Source organism: Rhinichthys klamathensis, unplaced genomic scaffold (genome assembly GCF_029890125.1).
Source record: "Rhinichthys klamathensis goyatoka isolate OS25496 unplaced genomic scaffold, OSU_Roscu_1.1 h1tg000336l_1, whole genome shotgun sequence".
Taxonomy (NCBI): domain Eukaryota; kingdom Metazoa; phylum Chordata; class Actinopteri; order Cypriniformes; family Leuciscidae; genus Rhinichthys; species Rhinichthys klamathensis.
In genome coordinates, this window is record NW_026606850.1 from 1,209,917 (window position 1) to 1,226,364 (window position 16,448).

General features: G+C 37.3%; 1 protein-coding gene across 1 annotated transcript; it reads right to left on the minus strand.

Annotated features, from left to right (window-relative positions):
- Positions 1 to 916: 916 nt before the first annotated feature.
- Positions 917 to 7,019, minus strand: LOC130106306 (zinc finger protein Gfi-1b-like). The gene is made up of 5 exons (XM_056272376.1): positions 6,836 to 7,019; positions 5,001 to 5,155; positions 3,226 to 3,357; positions 2,343 to 2,508; positions 917 to 1,618 (listed from the first exon to the last, which is right to left on the minus strand). The coding sequence occupies exons 1-5, from the start codon at positions 7,017 to 7,019 to the stop codon at positions 1,419 to 1,421; spliced, it is 837 nt and encodes a 278-aa protein (XP_056128351.1). The 3' UTR covers positions 917 to 1,418.
- Positions 7,020 to 16,448: the final 9,429 nt, after the last annotated feature.

Below are 16,448 nucleotides of genomic sequence, written 5' to 3' on the forward strand. Positions count from 1 at the left end.
ACCAGGGGCGGCGATAGGGGTGGGCTAAAGGGGCGGGAGCCCCGAATGTTTTCAGTAAAGCCTTGTACGCTTCCTCACTGAGTTTTCATTCAAATTATTTATATTAGAACCGCAGATTTGCTCTCTCTCACATCTACAACTTTTCGTGTCAGGGCAACAATTCAATAAACAAGATAATAAAAAAAGAAATGTTTCGCTAACAAAAATGGTTCCAAACGAAGCATGTTGCTGGTTGTTGTGAGTCTCTTTTTTTTTACAGTCTATGGTCTCTGCAGCAACACACAGGTTCTCTGAGTAAGTCTGTAGGTGGCGCTGTAGGTCCATTCTCCTCTGGAAGCTGAGTGAGCAGTGCGGGCAGCTAAACGGCTGGAGGCTGCTGTGTGTGATCAGATTAGAGCTCTGACTGAACGCTTTACCGCACACACGAGGCTTCTCACCTGAGAGATCACACACACACACTAGCACACTTTATAGCATCTGATTGCATTTTCTTTTGCTGTTATCAACATAACAATAAGATGCAACTGAGCAGAGAAAAACTAATGTTAAAAAATCAAGAGACCAACTAAAGCACATACTGATCACCATAATGGTGACATCAAACCAAACTATTATTTTCAATAAATCATCAACATCTTAACCTCTGTTAATTCTCAATAAGAACTTCTGTAGACTTCTACCAGAAATAAAGTCAACCTGGTTAGTAATAAGTGAAGCTGGTAATGCTGTTTGTGGAGTTGTTTAATCAGATCTTGAGAGATTTTCTGTATTTTATCTTCAGTTGATTTCATCTAAGGCTGTGTCTGGAAGTAGCTCTTGTGTTTCTCTTTCCTTCAGTGATTCTGCTTGATCAATAATGCTCAATCATTATTCAATCAATCGGGGGGTCTGGTAAGCCTTACATTATGGAAACAAAATGTCCCCACAAAGTAACCTACCCAAAATCCTTGGCGGAACATTTTTTGGTCCCCATAATAAATCATATTAAGTGATGTTTTTTTGAAAAACTGCAGAAAGTTGTGTGATGGGTATGTTTAGGGGTAGATTTAGTGTAAGAGGACAGAATATGCAGTTTGTACAGTATAAAAATCATTCGACATAAAGTCCCCATAAAACATGAAAAACAACATTTCATTTGAAATCGGTGATTTTAATTTAAAAATGTCCTCATGAATCCCCATGATTATGACGTCACAACCACGAACACACCACATGACACATGAAGAGCCCATTATAACAGGTCTTAAAGCTATACAGTATGTGATGTGAACGAATTATTCAGACTCATTTCACAATGCAACAACATGTGCAGTTACACAAAAGCAAATGTTTTGTAGGCTACAACAACATTAGACAGAGAACTTTAGCAACTAAAAAAACATGACCCCCTACACCAGGTGTGTGTGTGTGTGTGCTGCTCAGCTCCCGTGATACAGTCCGCTGTGGTTCTCTGAGTGAGTCTGTAGGTGGCGCTGTAGGTCCATTCTCCTCTGGAAGCTGAGTGAGCAGTGCGGGCAGCTGAACGGCTGGAAGCTGCTGTGTTTTCTGCAGTGTGTGATCAGATTAGAGCTCTGACTGAACGCTTTACCGCACACCACACACACATGAGGCTTCTCACCTGAGAGATCACACACACACACACACACACACACACACACACACACACACACACACACAGATTAGCTCTGCCTTACTGTCTACTTTCTACACATGCAGCTAATTGCTAACATCCATGACGTAACCAGACGCGATGAGATAAGATCCAGCCAGCGACAAGAAATATGTATGTCTACAACAGATGCAACAAAATATTTAAAAGAAAATTGCAGCCAATCAGAAGTGAGTGTGGGCGGGGCCTCTCTGCAACTAAATAAATAGGTAATAAAATATATAATTATTACATCGTTTTAACATTATTACTGAGTGTCTGAAACGATATCTGTCGTAGAATACACTTGTTTGTGAACATTGAACATTTTCGAGATGAGTTAGGTGAGTTTTCCATTGTGGCGTTCAGTAGGTCACACAAAATGATATTCAAACTCACAAAATATATTCTTATGAGCATTAAGTAAAGCACACAATCATACCTTTAGATAATTGTTGTAGCCTGCCTACGTCATATGTTGTTATTGTTGTTGTGGTTTCAGTGCGACGTCGCAGAAATACCCGTTTCTAAAATAAAATAGTCGCGCGTATCGAGAAAACTGATGAAAAATGCCCTTTATCGTATCGCTGCGTCGCGTCTGGTTGGGACATGGTGTAAACAATATTCGGTTAAAAAGAAAATATCATTAGCTTAGAGTAAAAACATTAGAAAGCTCATTATGTGTGTATTTTACCAGTGTGTATGAAGGTGTGTTTCTTCATGTCAGATTTCTGGTGGAATCTCTTCCCGCAGAAGGGACAGGGGAACGGCCGCGTGTCCGAGTGTATGAGCAGGTGTGTGGACAGAGTCGACGACCTCTTGAACACCTTCCCACAAACCTTACAGCCAAAACTCCTCTCCTGAAACACACACACACGCGCTCACATTCTGCTCTTTATGTTTATTTATGCAGTATACGGTATTAAAAATAAATAGCTAGCTTATTATTTTTTATTTCAGAGATGATAACCAGATGCCACTCACTGAATTAAACGCATACTAAATCATGTACTTTAAACAAAATAGTATGTAGTATATATTTTCATATTAAATTTAGTTAAAACTTTATTAATTTTGTTGTGTTTTTGGCATTTTTATTAGTTTTTGTTACTTAAATTTAGCCTATGTATACATGTATATATACACTACTTCATTTTGTGTTTATATATTCAATTCAATTCACCTTTATTTATATAGCGCTTTTTACAATACAGATTGTATCAAAGCGCTTCACAGTGATAACATGAAAACAATATAACAAAAACAATATAACAATATAACAAAGTTTGTTTCTAAAAGAAAATTGCGTCAACGTCCACCTAAGTAAGGCAGATCAATAATATTATTGAATATTAAATGTCCCCAACAAAGCAAGCCAAAAGCCAAGGCAACAGTGTCAAGTATATATATTTTAGTATATATATATATATATATATACTAAAACACAAAATGAAGTAGTATGTATATGTATTTTGTGTTTCAGTTTTAGCTCCACAAAATGAATGACATATGTTTCCTGGGTAACTAGCTGAAGTAAAATAAGTTTTAAAATAAGTTTCTGTAGGACTTCTTCTCACCCTGAGGATTCCTGGATGTCTGTACCCATAGTGCTGCTGGGCGTGGCTCGTGGAGCCGGCCAATGGGAGAGCAGCCCTGTTGACATGTGACTTGCACAAGCGAGATGTCAAACCGACAGCAGAGGAAAGGACCTACAGAAGACATAGTAATAGTAATATTAATACATCACATATCATCAGTGATGGAAATGGCATTGATCAAAAACACACATCAGAACAATGCGACTCAATCTCATGTGTTCATATGCAAATCCCATTTGAGGTTTGAAACGTGTATGTGCACATGAAATGTTTAAAAACCACACAAAAACCCACATGTGATGTAAGTAAATGTGTGAAAATCATGTCAGGTGATCAGATCAAGACTATCTCAAGGGTAATTGGGTACATTTTTTGGGTACATTTATTTGACGACGATGTTTTTCCTTTGCGTTTTTGACAAGTTTCGCGTACAGACGACAACGTTGTCAAACCGAATATTCATGCCAGGCCAGTAGATGGCGATGTCACTTTGTACAGAAACACTAAGCACCTGCATTTTTATTTTTTTATTTTTATTTTTTTATTGATTTTAAAGAATTACAACTTCAGTTGAGTAAACAAAACAAAAAAAATACATATATAAAGAAACAGTGACAAACTTAAAAGTTAAATAAAAATGTGAAAATGTTTACAAATTGAAACACACTTTGCAGCTTTCTTATTTTTTAAACACAAAGTTGTGTTTAGGTATTGTTGAACTTTTAATCTTAAAATAAATTAAAAATACAGGCTTATTTCCTCCAAATGTACATATATGAATACTAAATTTAGCTAAAAGAAGTAGCAGATTACTACGCACCTACATAGACCGAACACCTACACAAGCGCATGACATCACCGTTTTCACAAATTTCACATTTTTTGATAACGGTGTCGTTTTCAAAAAGGTACACTTTGAAACCTGTTTTTTTTTTTTTTTAAGTTTGCGTTTTCAGGCCCCCAAAACGCCATTGCTGTGTAACTGAACGGCCAAAACACATAAAAAGTAAAATACAAAAACGTGAATTTGTGAAAGCGATGACGTCATGCGCATGCATATTACATGCTCAGTCTACAGGTGCGTAGTGTTTCTTTATAAAGATAGATCGCCATCTACTGGCCTGGCAGAATACAGCGCTTTTACTCGTTTTCACAGGTCCGTGTGAACGGGATCGTTTTGACAACGTTGTCGCCTGTACGCAAAACTTCTCAAACACGCAAAGGGAAAAAAAATCAGTTTTAGGGGCTGTTTACACGACACCGTTTTCAACCAATACATAAAAACTATTTATGCGTTTTGACTGTTAATTTAAACGACAACGGCGTTTTAGGTGCTTAAAAACGCAAAGTTTTGAAAACAGGTTTCAAAGTGCAAGTTTTGAACACGGTCTTCGTGTAAACAACAAAAAAGTGAATCTCTGAAGACGATGACGTCATCCACATGCGTATTACGTGTTAAGTGTATAGTGTTTCATCGCCATCTAGTGGCCTGGCAGCAGAATACAGCATTTTTAGTCGTTTTCGCGGATCCGTGTGACAATCTTTTTGACAATGGTGTCGTCTGTATGCGGGAAACATATTTTAAAGTTTTAAGCATATTGTTGTCGTGTAAACGTACCCTTAGTAGAACATTGGCATGTAAACGTTCCCGGAATAGATTAGTGCTCTGCTGACGAGCTGATGATTTCCATCAGGTGTGTAAAAATAAAGGACACACACACACACACGTGCAGGACCAGGACTGAGTTCCTCACCTTCGCACAGAGCGGACACTCGCACAGCGGCGTCTGGACGTTGGTCGTCGGATGGTGACAGAGTAAAGCCTGAATCAGACGCTCAAGATCGCTCGGTCTCTCCACAGCAGCAGAAGACAACGACAGGTCCGGCGAATAAACACCAGGCTGGTTCCCTGCCATCACACACACTACAGAACAGAAGATGTGTTTTCTTCTCAGTGTGCAATCATGATGAATTAAAATAAAACAATGTTACTATCCAGGTGATGGGTGCTTTCGAAACACTGCTTCTTGAAGCCTCAAAACTTTTAGAAATCTGCTTTTAATCAGTGTTTCAGAGCTTGCTTTACACTCGCCAAGTCACGGGATTTCAGCAAACAAGGCTTCGTTACGTCATTTGGTCCGAACCTTGGTTTGCCAAGCCCCGCCTTATAACAGACAAAACAAGCACTACATAATAATAATAATAATAATAATAATAACAATAATAATGTTACAGAACTATCATATTTAATTGCATGACATTTAATAGATTACTTTCATGAAAATGTGCAATTGTTTGAAAGAGGTGAGATTATACATGTGTTTGTTGCATTTACACTGTTTTGACCAGCAGGTGGCGCCAGCCTGTGGTGTTTAGAGCGCTTGGAAACAATAGTTCAATTAATCCAGTTTCCAAAAGCTTGGTTTCTCCCGTTTCCCGAACTCTCGCGCAGTATTAGACAAGGATTTTATCATTTCTGCAGTGCATTCATTGAATCACTCACTCAGTCGTCTTCCCTATTAAAGTAACACTAAGTAGTTTTTCAACCTTCATAATATATTTCCAAGACCCTTGTGGTACATCGACTTAAAATAAGTTAAATGACACGTCTGCCATAGCCTGACGTGGTCTGTATCGCTTTTACTGGCACTATGTAACTTCGGGTTTCGGGTAGGAACCCGTGCACAAAAAGAACTACAAAATTCGACTGCTTTACGGCATACGTCACTTCCCCCACCACTTCCTCAACTTGTCTGTGGCTATTGCAGACATCCCAAGTCTACCGGGAGTCTCCCGCATAATGATAGCATCTCCCTGATGCCCGAAAATTAGTTCAAATCTCCCGGAATCTAGAGCGCGCATGCGAGACAAAACATACTGCGCGCACAACATACATAGCGCGAGGACGGCAGAGAGGGAGAGAGCGAGAGACCTTGCGAGTGTGCCTCACGAAAGCTAGTCAACCCGCCACCCGTCGCCCCCCGTCAACAATCCAGTCACCAAGATATACCTCCCTGAAATGACTTCTTGCAGGTTGGGATGTCTGCCATTGTTGATTCCAAAGCCGGTGCTGGATAAACAGCGAGCGTGCGCGTGCGACAGTAGGCTGCGGTAGCCTAAATTATTTAGGACAGCGGTAATGGACAATTCCGCTTCCAACCTGTAGGGCGACCGCAGAGGAAAAAATCCTTGGTGTTACTTTAATTCTCTCCGCAAAGCATTATGGGAAATGTTTTCTTAAAGATGAACAGCATAATATCAAGTCGTCACGCTGAGACATGGTGTAATTATTCCCAATAGAAAAGAATATTAGTGATAAGGTATTTAATTCGGCTAATGAAAACAAGATCATAATGACTCATCCAAGTTGTCATGATTGTATCAATTCATGGGAGTCATTTATGGGAGATTTGTTTCATGATAAGTACCATGAGCTGCGAGTGCTCATGTTCTCATGATTAACAGTTGTAATTCAGACACTATTTTCATTATGAGTGTCTTTAGGTGTGATGAGAAACTCCCACAATGCAAGTGTTTCATATCGTTGCCTATTGCAGTCACTGCTGGTGTGTGTCTGGTGTGTGTGTACCTGGTGTGTGTTCAGCTCCATCAGTGCTGTTATCGGTCCAGCACACGGGCGGCCGGCTGCTGTCGGGGGAGGAGGAGCCGGGCAGCAGCTCCAGAGCCTGTGATTGGTCAGGACGCTGAGAGTGGGCGGAGCGAGTGGAGTGATGCCCCGCCCTCTTGCTTTTCACTAAAAACGATCGAGGCATTTCATCAGTGGGAATGAATCCACGACGGCAAGGTCTGATTACAATCTGAAATGAAAGCACAACAAATCCTAAATGTTTTCTTATTATGAATACATTATTAATAAGTTAATTAGTTCAATATAAGATAGTTATACTGAAACAGACTGTGCATTGCATTATTTCCCTGTTATTACTGTAAAGCTGCTTTAAAACAATCTGTATCGTAAAAAGTGCTATATAAATAAAGGTAAATATATAAGAGTCTATATATATAATATAATATATAATATTTTATAATATTATAATATAATATAGGCTTAGTATACATTTATTCATAATATAATATAATAATTAGCATCAGTATTTTTTGTATTGTTATATTGTCAAAAAGTAAATGAAGGTAAATACTTTAAAATAATCATTGGAAAAATAATATTAAACATATTATAATATACATTTATTAAAAATATGATGTATTAATTAATAGCAGTACTGTTATTTTGATTAATTCTCCACATCAGAAGATAAATGAACCAATAAATGAAGGTAAATACTATAAAAAATATAGTATAATATAATACATATAAAAATGTTAATATATGAATATAAATGATCCTTATCTAGAAGGTATCATAAAAAACAAAATACTTTTTTTTACATATAATATAATAATTAGTATTGTTATGTTGCTTAATCATCCACATCATAAAATATAAAACATATTGATATACTATATGGATATCTAGAAATTATAATATATAATGGAGACAAAAATATGTAAAGATAAATATGAATATATAGAAATTATCATAATGAACAATCTAAAACACATTCAGTATCAGTATGGTTATTTTGCTTAATTCTCCAAATCATAGATAAATGATCCAATAAATGAAAGTAAATACTATATGTATTGATACTTATATATTATTTATAATAAAGTATGATTATTTAGAAACTGTCAGAATATAATATATACATTTATTCATATATAATAATTAGTATCAGCATATCATTTTGGTAAATTCTCCAAATAAACAGTAAACATGAACCAATAAATCCTGAATTATTGTGAGAATATGAACATAGATCCTGATATAGACGTACGGCTTGTATGTGAAGCTAGTGTTGCTGTGACAGGTATAATCTAGTGAACCAGATTGAGTGTTCGGTGTGTGTGTGTGTGTGTGTGTGTGGTTGCTGTGTTGCAGCTGTTATAGAGTGAGTTCAGTTGAAGACCACAGAATCTGAGGTTTAGAGACGCGAAACACCTGCGCCGGCTCGCTCACCTGCAGCTCAATATCATACACTTTATGACTTACTGAAACCCCTCCATACAACTTATTAAACTTACATCTCATTAATACCTCAAACTCACCTTTAGTGCCTTAGTGTTTAAATGCATTCATTTAATCTTACCAACTAAGCAAAATTATATTCAAAAGAAATGATGTCTAAAAGACGTCTTTTCAAGGTCTTTGTCACAAAAGTCGTATTTTGAAAAGACGTCCACTGAGGAGCCAGAATGAACGTTTTTATGACGTCTCTTTTAGACGTGTTCTGCACGTCTGATATAGACGTTCAAGGTTAAAAACTAGCTCAAATGTGGACATATTTTCCACATCATTTAAGGTCTCATTCAGACAATTTATACTGTTTCTGGACCAAATAAACACTCTCGGGATGCATTAAATTAAAACTCACGTTTATTTCAATGTAATTTCCATCTGTAATTGCAAAGCAACTCACAGACAGTTTGTGTTTGTCCAAAAATCATGAACATAAAGAAAACCACGGACCCCTCATGACAAAAAAATATATATTATATGATATGATTTATGATAAAACTATACTAAACTAAACCAATAAGCACATATTAAAAGTTGTTTTTGATGCACTAACCCAGTGGTCTTCACTATTGTTGTCACGAGAGCCGCACTGATAGGACAAAGTCAGTAAAAGAGCCATTTTTACCGCAAAGTATAAAAAAGTTACATCCAGTCATAAATACCATGTCTGCATATCAATCTGTCATCCCTGAATGTGCAATATGCAATGCAATAAATAAAGGGTGGGGAAAAAAAACATTCTTCATGATTTACCAGTCAAATTTGTAACTGAGACAATAGATTTCCCTTAACAATGACAAAAAAGAAGGATTTCCAGAATATATTCATCCCAGAATGACCTTAAGTTATTTTTTTTCTATATTAGCCCATCATAGCCTACTGTCCCTCCAAGAGCACATTCTCGTTAGAGCTGGAAATGTTTACATGCACAACTTTTGTTTCAATCGGACTGAATTCATTCCGACTGATGAATCTGAATGTATTGTAGTTTACATGAACGCTAAACATCGTGATGTGAAACATGATCCGGTTAATGTGCGCGTTTACAAGTCAAAAGATTCAAATCGGAATCGTTTTTTTTTTTTTTTTTTGACATGCGCACACTGCAAAATATAAACAGTTTTCCGCTGTTGTCGCTGAATAACCATTCTCCTACATTGGTTTTTTATTTTTTTTTAAACAGCAGACTTAATATTTATCCAATTCTGGTAATAATTTGGAGACTATGAACATATGAACCGTTGTGCCGCGCTGTTTGTATTGATCACGCAGTAAAAATGCCCCAAAGTCGTCTGTGGATGAGTCTGAAACCAGGACTGGTGGGACGTTGTCCTGCTCCACTTCACAGACACAGTGAAAGGAGGATTAGCCTATAGAGTGACGGGACACTCATTTATATGACACTTTATTCATCAGGAGAACAGCTCGTTCAGCGTGTCATACGTCGTCCTTTCAGTTTCGGTTTTGAATCGATCAAGTGTTTACATATTCTCTCGATACACCCCCCCCTTTCAATCCGATCGAAATGATTTGTAATAAAGCTGAAGCTTTGCGTTTTTATTGTGTTATGTTATAGCCCTGCTGTTTTTAATGTTTTTAATGAAATATCTGTAGTGACTGCATGATCATCACATCACCGTATTATTTACCGCCATGCGAGCCACAAATTAAAGACTAATGCATGCGACGCCTTCCGTATTAACCGCAAACAACGAGAACGACAAGAGTATATAAAATAATAAACATGTCTTTATGTTGTTTCTACAATAATTTGGAGATTAACTGTGAAATTATTACATTATAAAATATATTAAAAACGTATAAAAACGTGTTTTTTTAATTGCGATTAATCACGGTTAATCACAGAAAAAAACGTGATTAATCTAGTTCATTTTTTTTAATCGATTGACAGCACCAACTAAAAGTTGCTTTTTATGCACTAATGCATGTGACACCTTGAGCATTAATTGCAAATCTCTTCTTGATTTTAAAGAGATTTTAAAATTCACTTTAAAATCAAAAGAATTTAGATGAGCAACCATGTTAAATTTCTTTTGGTCTTTCTGTGAGTATTTAGCTGTGTGTCGGTGTCAGACTCACCGGCCGGGGCGATGATGAAGACGTGTCTGCTTGATTGAGTTGTGATTCAGTTGTGAAGCTTCTCCAGACTCGGGCGGGAGGAACGGTCTCACAGGAAGTGTGAACGTTTTCTGATGTGTCCTCACAAGACTTCAAATCAGGACGCCTGGTAAATCTGCTCGTTCTGCATCACGGCCATCCAGGATAAAAGAGCAGAATGTGCCAATCCATGTCAAATTCATACGGCATCATAACTGAGCGAGTCTCATGATGTAGTTGGAGATGTTCTCTGTTATATTTCAAAGTATCAGAAGTTTCTCCAAAAATTCCTCAGGAGAATTAAACCCGACTCAAACAAGCCACTAAGAGTCTACAGCTGTAAAAATGAGTGTGAAGAGAAGCTCAGATCATTTCAAATTGACTTTTCAAGAGATGTTCTTTCTAAGTTTTGTTGTCTTGTTTTTTTTTGTTGAAACGTCCTTAGATGCACTCTTAAAAATAAAGGTTCAAAAAGGTGGTTTTCACAGCGATGCCATGGAAGAACCATTTTTTGGTTCCTAAAAGAACCATTTTTTCTTATTGTGAAGAACATTTACGTAAAAATCTAAAGAATTTTGTTCCACTGTAAATAACCTTTTGTGGAATGGAAAGATTCCATGTATACTGTAAAGGTTCTTTATGGAACCTTCAATGCCACTAAAGAACCTTTATTTTCCAGAGTGTACATTTACATGAGATGCAACATGACCGATTATAAGAAAATACTATCAAAATTGAATGCTTAAAATGTGAAAAAATATCCACCAAGTCGGATCAAAAAGAAAGAAAACTTGTTATCCCTTTGAATTAAGTTTCTTTTTCTGACCCCACTAGCAGATATTTCTTCTGGTTTTGAGCATAAACTCATGTTGATCATTTTTTTAGAAAACAAGACTTCTTATTTTGTCATTTTACACCTCAAGTAAATGCATCTTGATTATAGGATGTTAAAACATGCAAACAAGACCAAAAAAAAAAAGCACTTGTTGCAGTTAGTATGAGTGCAAACCTGATCTGAGACACGTTTATTTTACAGCTCTTAACTATTGTCTAAAAAAAATGCTGAGTTGTTTCAACCCAAATTTGGTTCAAATATGGACAAACCCAGCCGTTGGGTTAAATTTTTAATTTACATTTTTAACCACACGTTTGAGTTTGTCCATATTTGACCCAAAATTGGGTTAAAACAACCCAGCATGTTTTAGAGTGTAGCCTATTTGGTCATTTTGAGGAAAAAACAAACATCTGATACTAAAACACCATTGAGATGAAAGACTAACCTCTGTTAACCGTGTTCTTCTGGGAGATCATTTGACTTCATACGAGCTTCAACTGCTCCATGTACTTATATGACCGATCAGATGATAAAAACACACTGAATATTTAGCAGCTGCGAGAGACGCTGGGTTAAAGAAACGTTCATGAGACCACAGAGACGTGAAACGCTGCGCCCACAACGACCCACTGTGTGATTTGGTTTGTGATTTCAGTGTGTACAGCTGAGGGACATTACCCAGCATGCCGAGGGACAAAGCCATTGTAGTTTTACTATTTTGCAGATTTAAGAAGACAAACTACCAAACAGGAAGAAAATTGAAGAACAGCACACTGTAAAATAAAATGTGCCTGCCTTCAATTTTTAAGTTCAATCAACTTGGATTTTTAAGTAAATTCAACTTAAATTGCATTAAACTGACTTAATAAATGAGTTGAATCTTGTATAACTTGTTAAAGCAATGTAAAGACATGTGTCATAACTTATTGATCATATGATCTTTTACAGTGCAGAAACCATCAGATTGTTTTTGTTGTTAGACTACAATAAAAAAAGTACTTGGTTGTTTCAACCCATTGGGTGAAGTATGGGCAAACCTAGTTGGGTTTCAAATTTTAGTTTAATAAATTAAATAAACCAATGGTTGGGTCCATATTTGACCCAAACATGAGTTGAAACAACCCTGAGTTTTAACAACTATAGGCTAAATATTATCTTTATCATGCACTGTATAATCTTATTAGCATTTTTCTCTTTTATTCTTGTTTTAATTTTTTTTATTATACATTTTTAGAAAAATTATCCTCTTTTAAACTCTCAGACAATGTATTAAAATGGATAAACTCATGTCTTTCTCAATGATTACTAAGTGTTCGTATTTAGCTGACAAACTCACAAATGTGATGGTCAAAGTTACAACATTGAATCAATGCTGTCACAACTCAATGTGTCTAAAACTGTAGGTATGTTTTTCACCAAATCACATGAGGTAACCAAAGATGCAGATATTCTAGTGTCAGGAGAAAAAAATACAAAATGTCCAAGAATACAAATACCTCGGCATTCATCTGGACTCCAAACTCAATTTTAGATCACATGTAAAGCAAACCTCTAAAAAAAATCTAATTTAATACAGCTAATTTCCGATTTGTTAGAAATTCAATGTCCATTCAACCTGCCAAAACGTTCATGCACTCAATAATCATCTCTCATTTTACCTACTGTTTAACGAGCTGGTCCCAGTCTAACTCCCCCACTCTGAAACCACTACAGTCTTTATACAAACAGACACTTAAGGTACTCCATAAGAAACCAAAGCATTTTCATCACTGCGCCATTTTATTAAAATACAATATTCTAAGCTGGGAAAATCGAATTAAGTACACCAATTCATGTCAGGTTTACACAATCTTACATGGGATGGCGCACCACCCCTTGCTGATTTTGTCAATCTCAGAACAACCGCACATAGAATCACGAGAGGAGATTTTCTAAGCATCATTTCACTCAGAAAAAGTGCTTTTAGTCAGTCCGCCTTCTCTGTTAGGGAACAGAGAAGGCCATTCCAGTAACAATCAGAGACATCAACACATATAGCCTCTTTCGATCTCATCTAATGTTTTACCCTGCTTTACTGACAGTGCATGATACTTAGATTGCGGTTTTTACGCCTTTACCAAATTCTTTGCTGTTTCTGCCTGTGTGTTTTTCAGAACTAATTTTACTGAGTTTCAACACGTTCATATTGTTCCTCTTCTGCAGCCACTCTGTAGCGGACAAACACAGCTGTACTACTACAGTTGTTCTTATATAGTAGTCCATTGTCCAAGGTTTTATGCTTTACCTATATGGTGCCACTGAACAACTGGCCAGCGGGACTACTGATGAAAACTAGCCCTTGGCTAATTCTGGCATGTTACAGGTGTACTGTTGTTAATATGCTCTGTCCTGGTAAATAAATAAATAAAAACATTAATTTGTTGGTATGACAATTAGAAATTAGACTGCACAGAAATGGAAACGGAACTACAGGTAGCCCTTATACAAAATTAAATGTAGTCACGCAATGCGGATGTTGTTAGCATTAACAATTTGAGAACAAAGTATAATTTGCACGGTTTGACGTGATCGTTAGATTTAATCAGTGCGATTTACTGCAATGCTTTTTTTTTTTGGTCAGAACAAAAGTGGATGTAACTTACTTGTTCAGATGACATTTTCCGGTGAAAATTCTTATGTTGGTCATACTTCCCAAAAGTATAATCTGTGATTGCGAATGCAAGTATCCACACCGGCGCAGTGACTGACAGCCGGACATTCTCCTCAAAACATCGGATTCATCCGTGCTGTGCCGTGTCGAATCACAACCCACGTAAAGTTGATAATCCCGCAAACAACTGCATTCGATTTCTGATTTCGAAAAGAGATGGGGACAAAGAGGAAAAACTACGGACTGCAGCTTTAACTAATGTTAACAAATACAACCTTTGATTTTTATGATGTATTAGTAAATGTTGGAATTAATATGAACTTAATAAATGCTGAAGAAGAATTGTTCATTCTTAGTTCATGTTAACTAATGAACCTTATTGGTTATACTTGCCTAAACTCGCACCTTTCAAAATGGCGTTTAAAACCAACTTCATAAAGGCCTAATATAATGCAAAGTGCGAGAGGGGAACTTTAAAACATCATAATACAGTGTAAAGATGTTCCTTCACCTCACTTTACATTCGTTTTCACTTGCAGACACTTTCCTACCAAAAGCCACTTTCAAGAAAGCTCACAAAGCGTGCTCTGTCGAGTTCCTAGAAAGATGCAAAGAAGACAATGTTGAAAAACGAAGAGATCAATGCGCACAAAGAAGCCCACCAGTCCCTCCATCTCCCCCTGGAGCTCCTGCTCATCTTTACCCACCACAAGCCCACCGCTTCACCTGCTGCGCCTGCAGACGTGCCGCGCTCACCGCAGAGCGACGCTCCTGACGCGCCCGCCGAGGGAACGAGTGAGTCGCGATAAGCATCTCGAGTCTCTGAGGGTTTGTGGCTCGGGGGATTTGAACACTGGAAATTCATCTAGTTCAGCTTCATCTGAGTGAGATTCACCAGCTGTGCGGGTCAGGAAAGAAAAACACACAGCGCTTAACAAGTCATTTATGATCTCAAATGATTTTGAAACACCTGTGTAAAATACAAATTAAAATGACCTACATAAACTCCACATCAAGGACGATAACTAGGCTACAACAATAAATAACGAGTTTTGTTAATCGGTAAAGTGTGCCGGCACATTAGCCAAATTTCGCGGGCTAATGGTCCAACAATAGAGAATCAGCGTGAACTTGAATACAAGCGAAATCAGTGTGGAAAATCTCCCGTCCATACGGGTAATCTCGATCGCATGGATTCATTTCCCATTGAAATGTGGGAGTTACCATCATGTGGTGACGAGTGGAGCATGAGCTTAGTAATCATGTAACTGATTTCTTCATTTTTAAAAAAAAAAATTTGCCAACTTATTCGGATTTACAGCATGAACAATATTGTTGGAACCACAGTCAGAGCCATTTATTTTCAGTTTATGAACGATGACAACATTGACAGCCAATCAAAATCCATCTGACTTGAAAGAGCGCGAGGATTTAAAGCGACAGACTTATAAAAAATGTAAAAAACGGGAAAAAAACACCTCAGCTGCGGACGCTAGTCTTAAAGTTATTGTTATCATCATAGTTATTGTCTGCCGTTGTGGTGGACGCGTAAATAGCCTATTTATAGTTATTGTTATCATCCTATAATTATCATCATTTTTATAATGAACAATTGAACATGCATATAGATGCATCCCACATAGCAACATTGTGTCAGCCCAGATCCGGCCCACATGTGTAATGATGGCACTTGGGCGGACAGCACCTGTTTGCCAGATCTGGGCCACAAGCAGGCCATAGCAATGCCACATGGTCAGCCAGAGCAAAGAAATAAGCCAGAACTGGACCTTATCTGAGCCACAAAATCTAAATGTAAATATGAAGCCATATCAGCTGTAATAAGCCTGTTAACAAGCAGAATCACTGAAGGAAAGAAGAGAACAGAAAAAGAGACGAGCAGAAACACAAGAACTACAACTGACTTCAGCCACAGTCTTAGATGAAATCAACTGAAGAGAAAAGGAGACATTAAATCTGTGAAGATCTCAGCAGAGGAGGATTAAACAACTCCACAAACAGCATTACCAGCTTCACTTATTACTGACCAGATTTACTTTATTTCTGTCAGACATCTACAGAAGTTCTTATTGAGAAATAACAGAGGTTTAACTCTATTGTGTTTCATTTGAAATCACCACAATGGTGATCAGTGTTTCCATTAGTTGGCCTCTAAACTCTTATATCTTTTGTCTTTTCTGGCTGCTGTCTTTGTCAAACAGGCATTAAAGTGAACCGCAATTTTCATTAGCACAAAATCAAATCATGTTTAACCTCACCAAACTGCGAAAGTTACAGATAGAAATTCGTCCAAAAAACTTGACCCTTCTTGACATCATTCCCTCATTATCTCTATTGCTCTGCATTACAACCTGTTTGTGGTTGCAGTGAGAAAATGAAGAGGAAGGGTGACAAACAAACGTGTCACTTTCTCACGACCCACCTCTCAAATCCTTTTTTGAGTTTTAAGAAACCCATCGCTGGCCTATAGTGTGTGTTGA

Bases quoted from the DNA above. Each gene is read 5' to 3' on its own strand.
- LOC130106306 (XM_056272376.1), bottom strand. From the start codon at position 7,019: ATGCCTCGATCGTTTTTAGTGAAAAGCAAGAGGGCGGGGCATCACTCC. The intron at 5,156-6,835 runs GTACACACACAC...GTGTGATGGCAG, and splicing joins TGGAGCTGAACACACACCAG to GGAACCAGCCTGGTGTTTAT. The intron at 1,619-2,342 runs GTAAAATACACA...GTGATCTCTCAG, and splicing joins ACACACCTTCATACACACTG to GTGAGAAGCCTCATGTGTGT.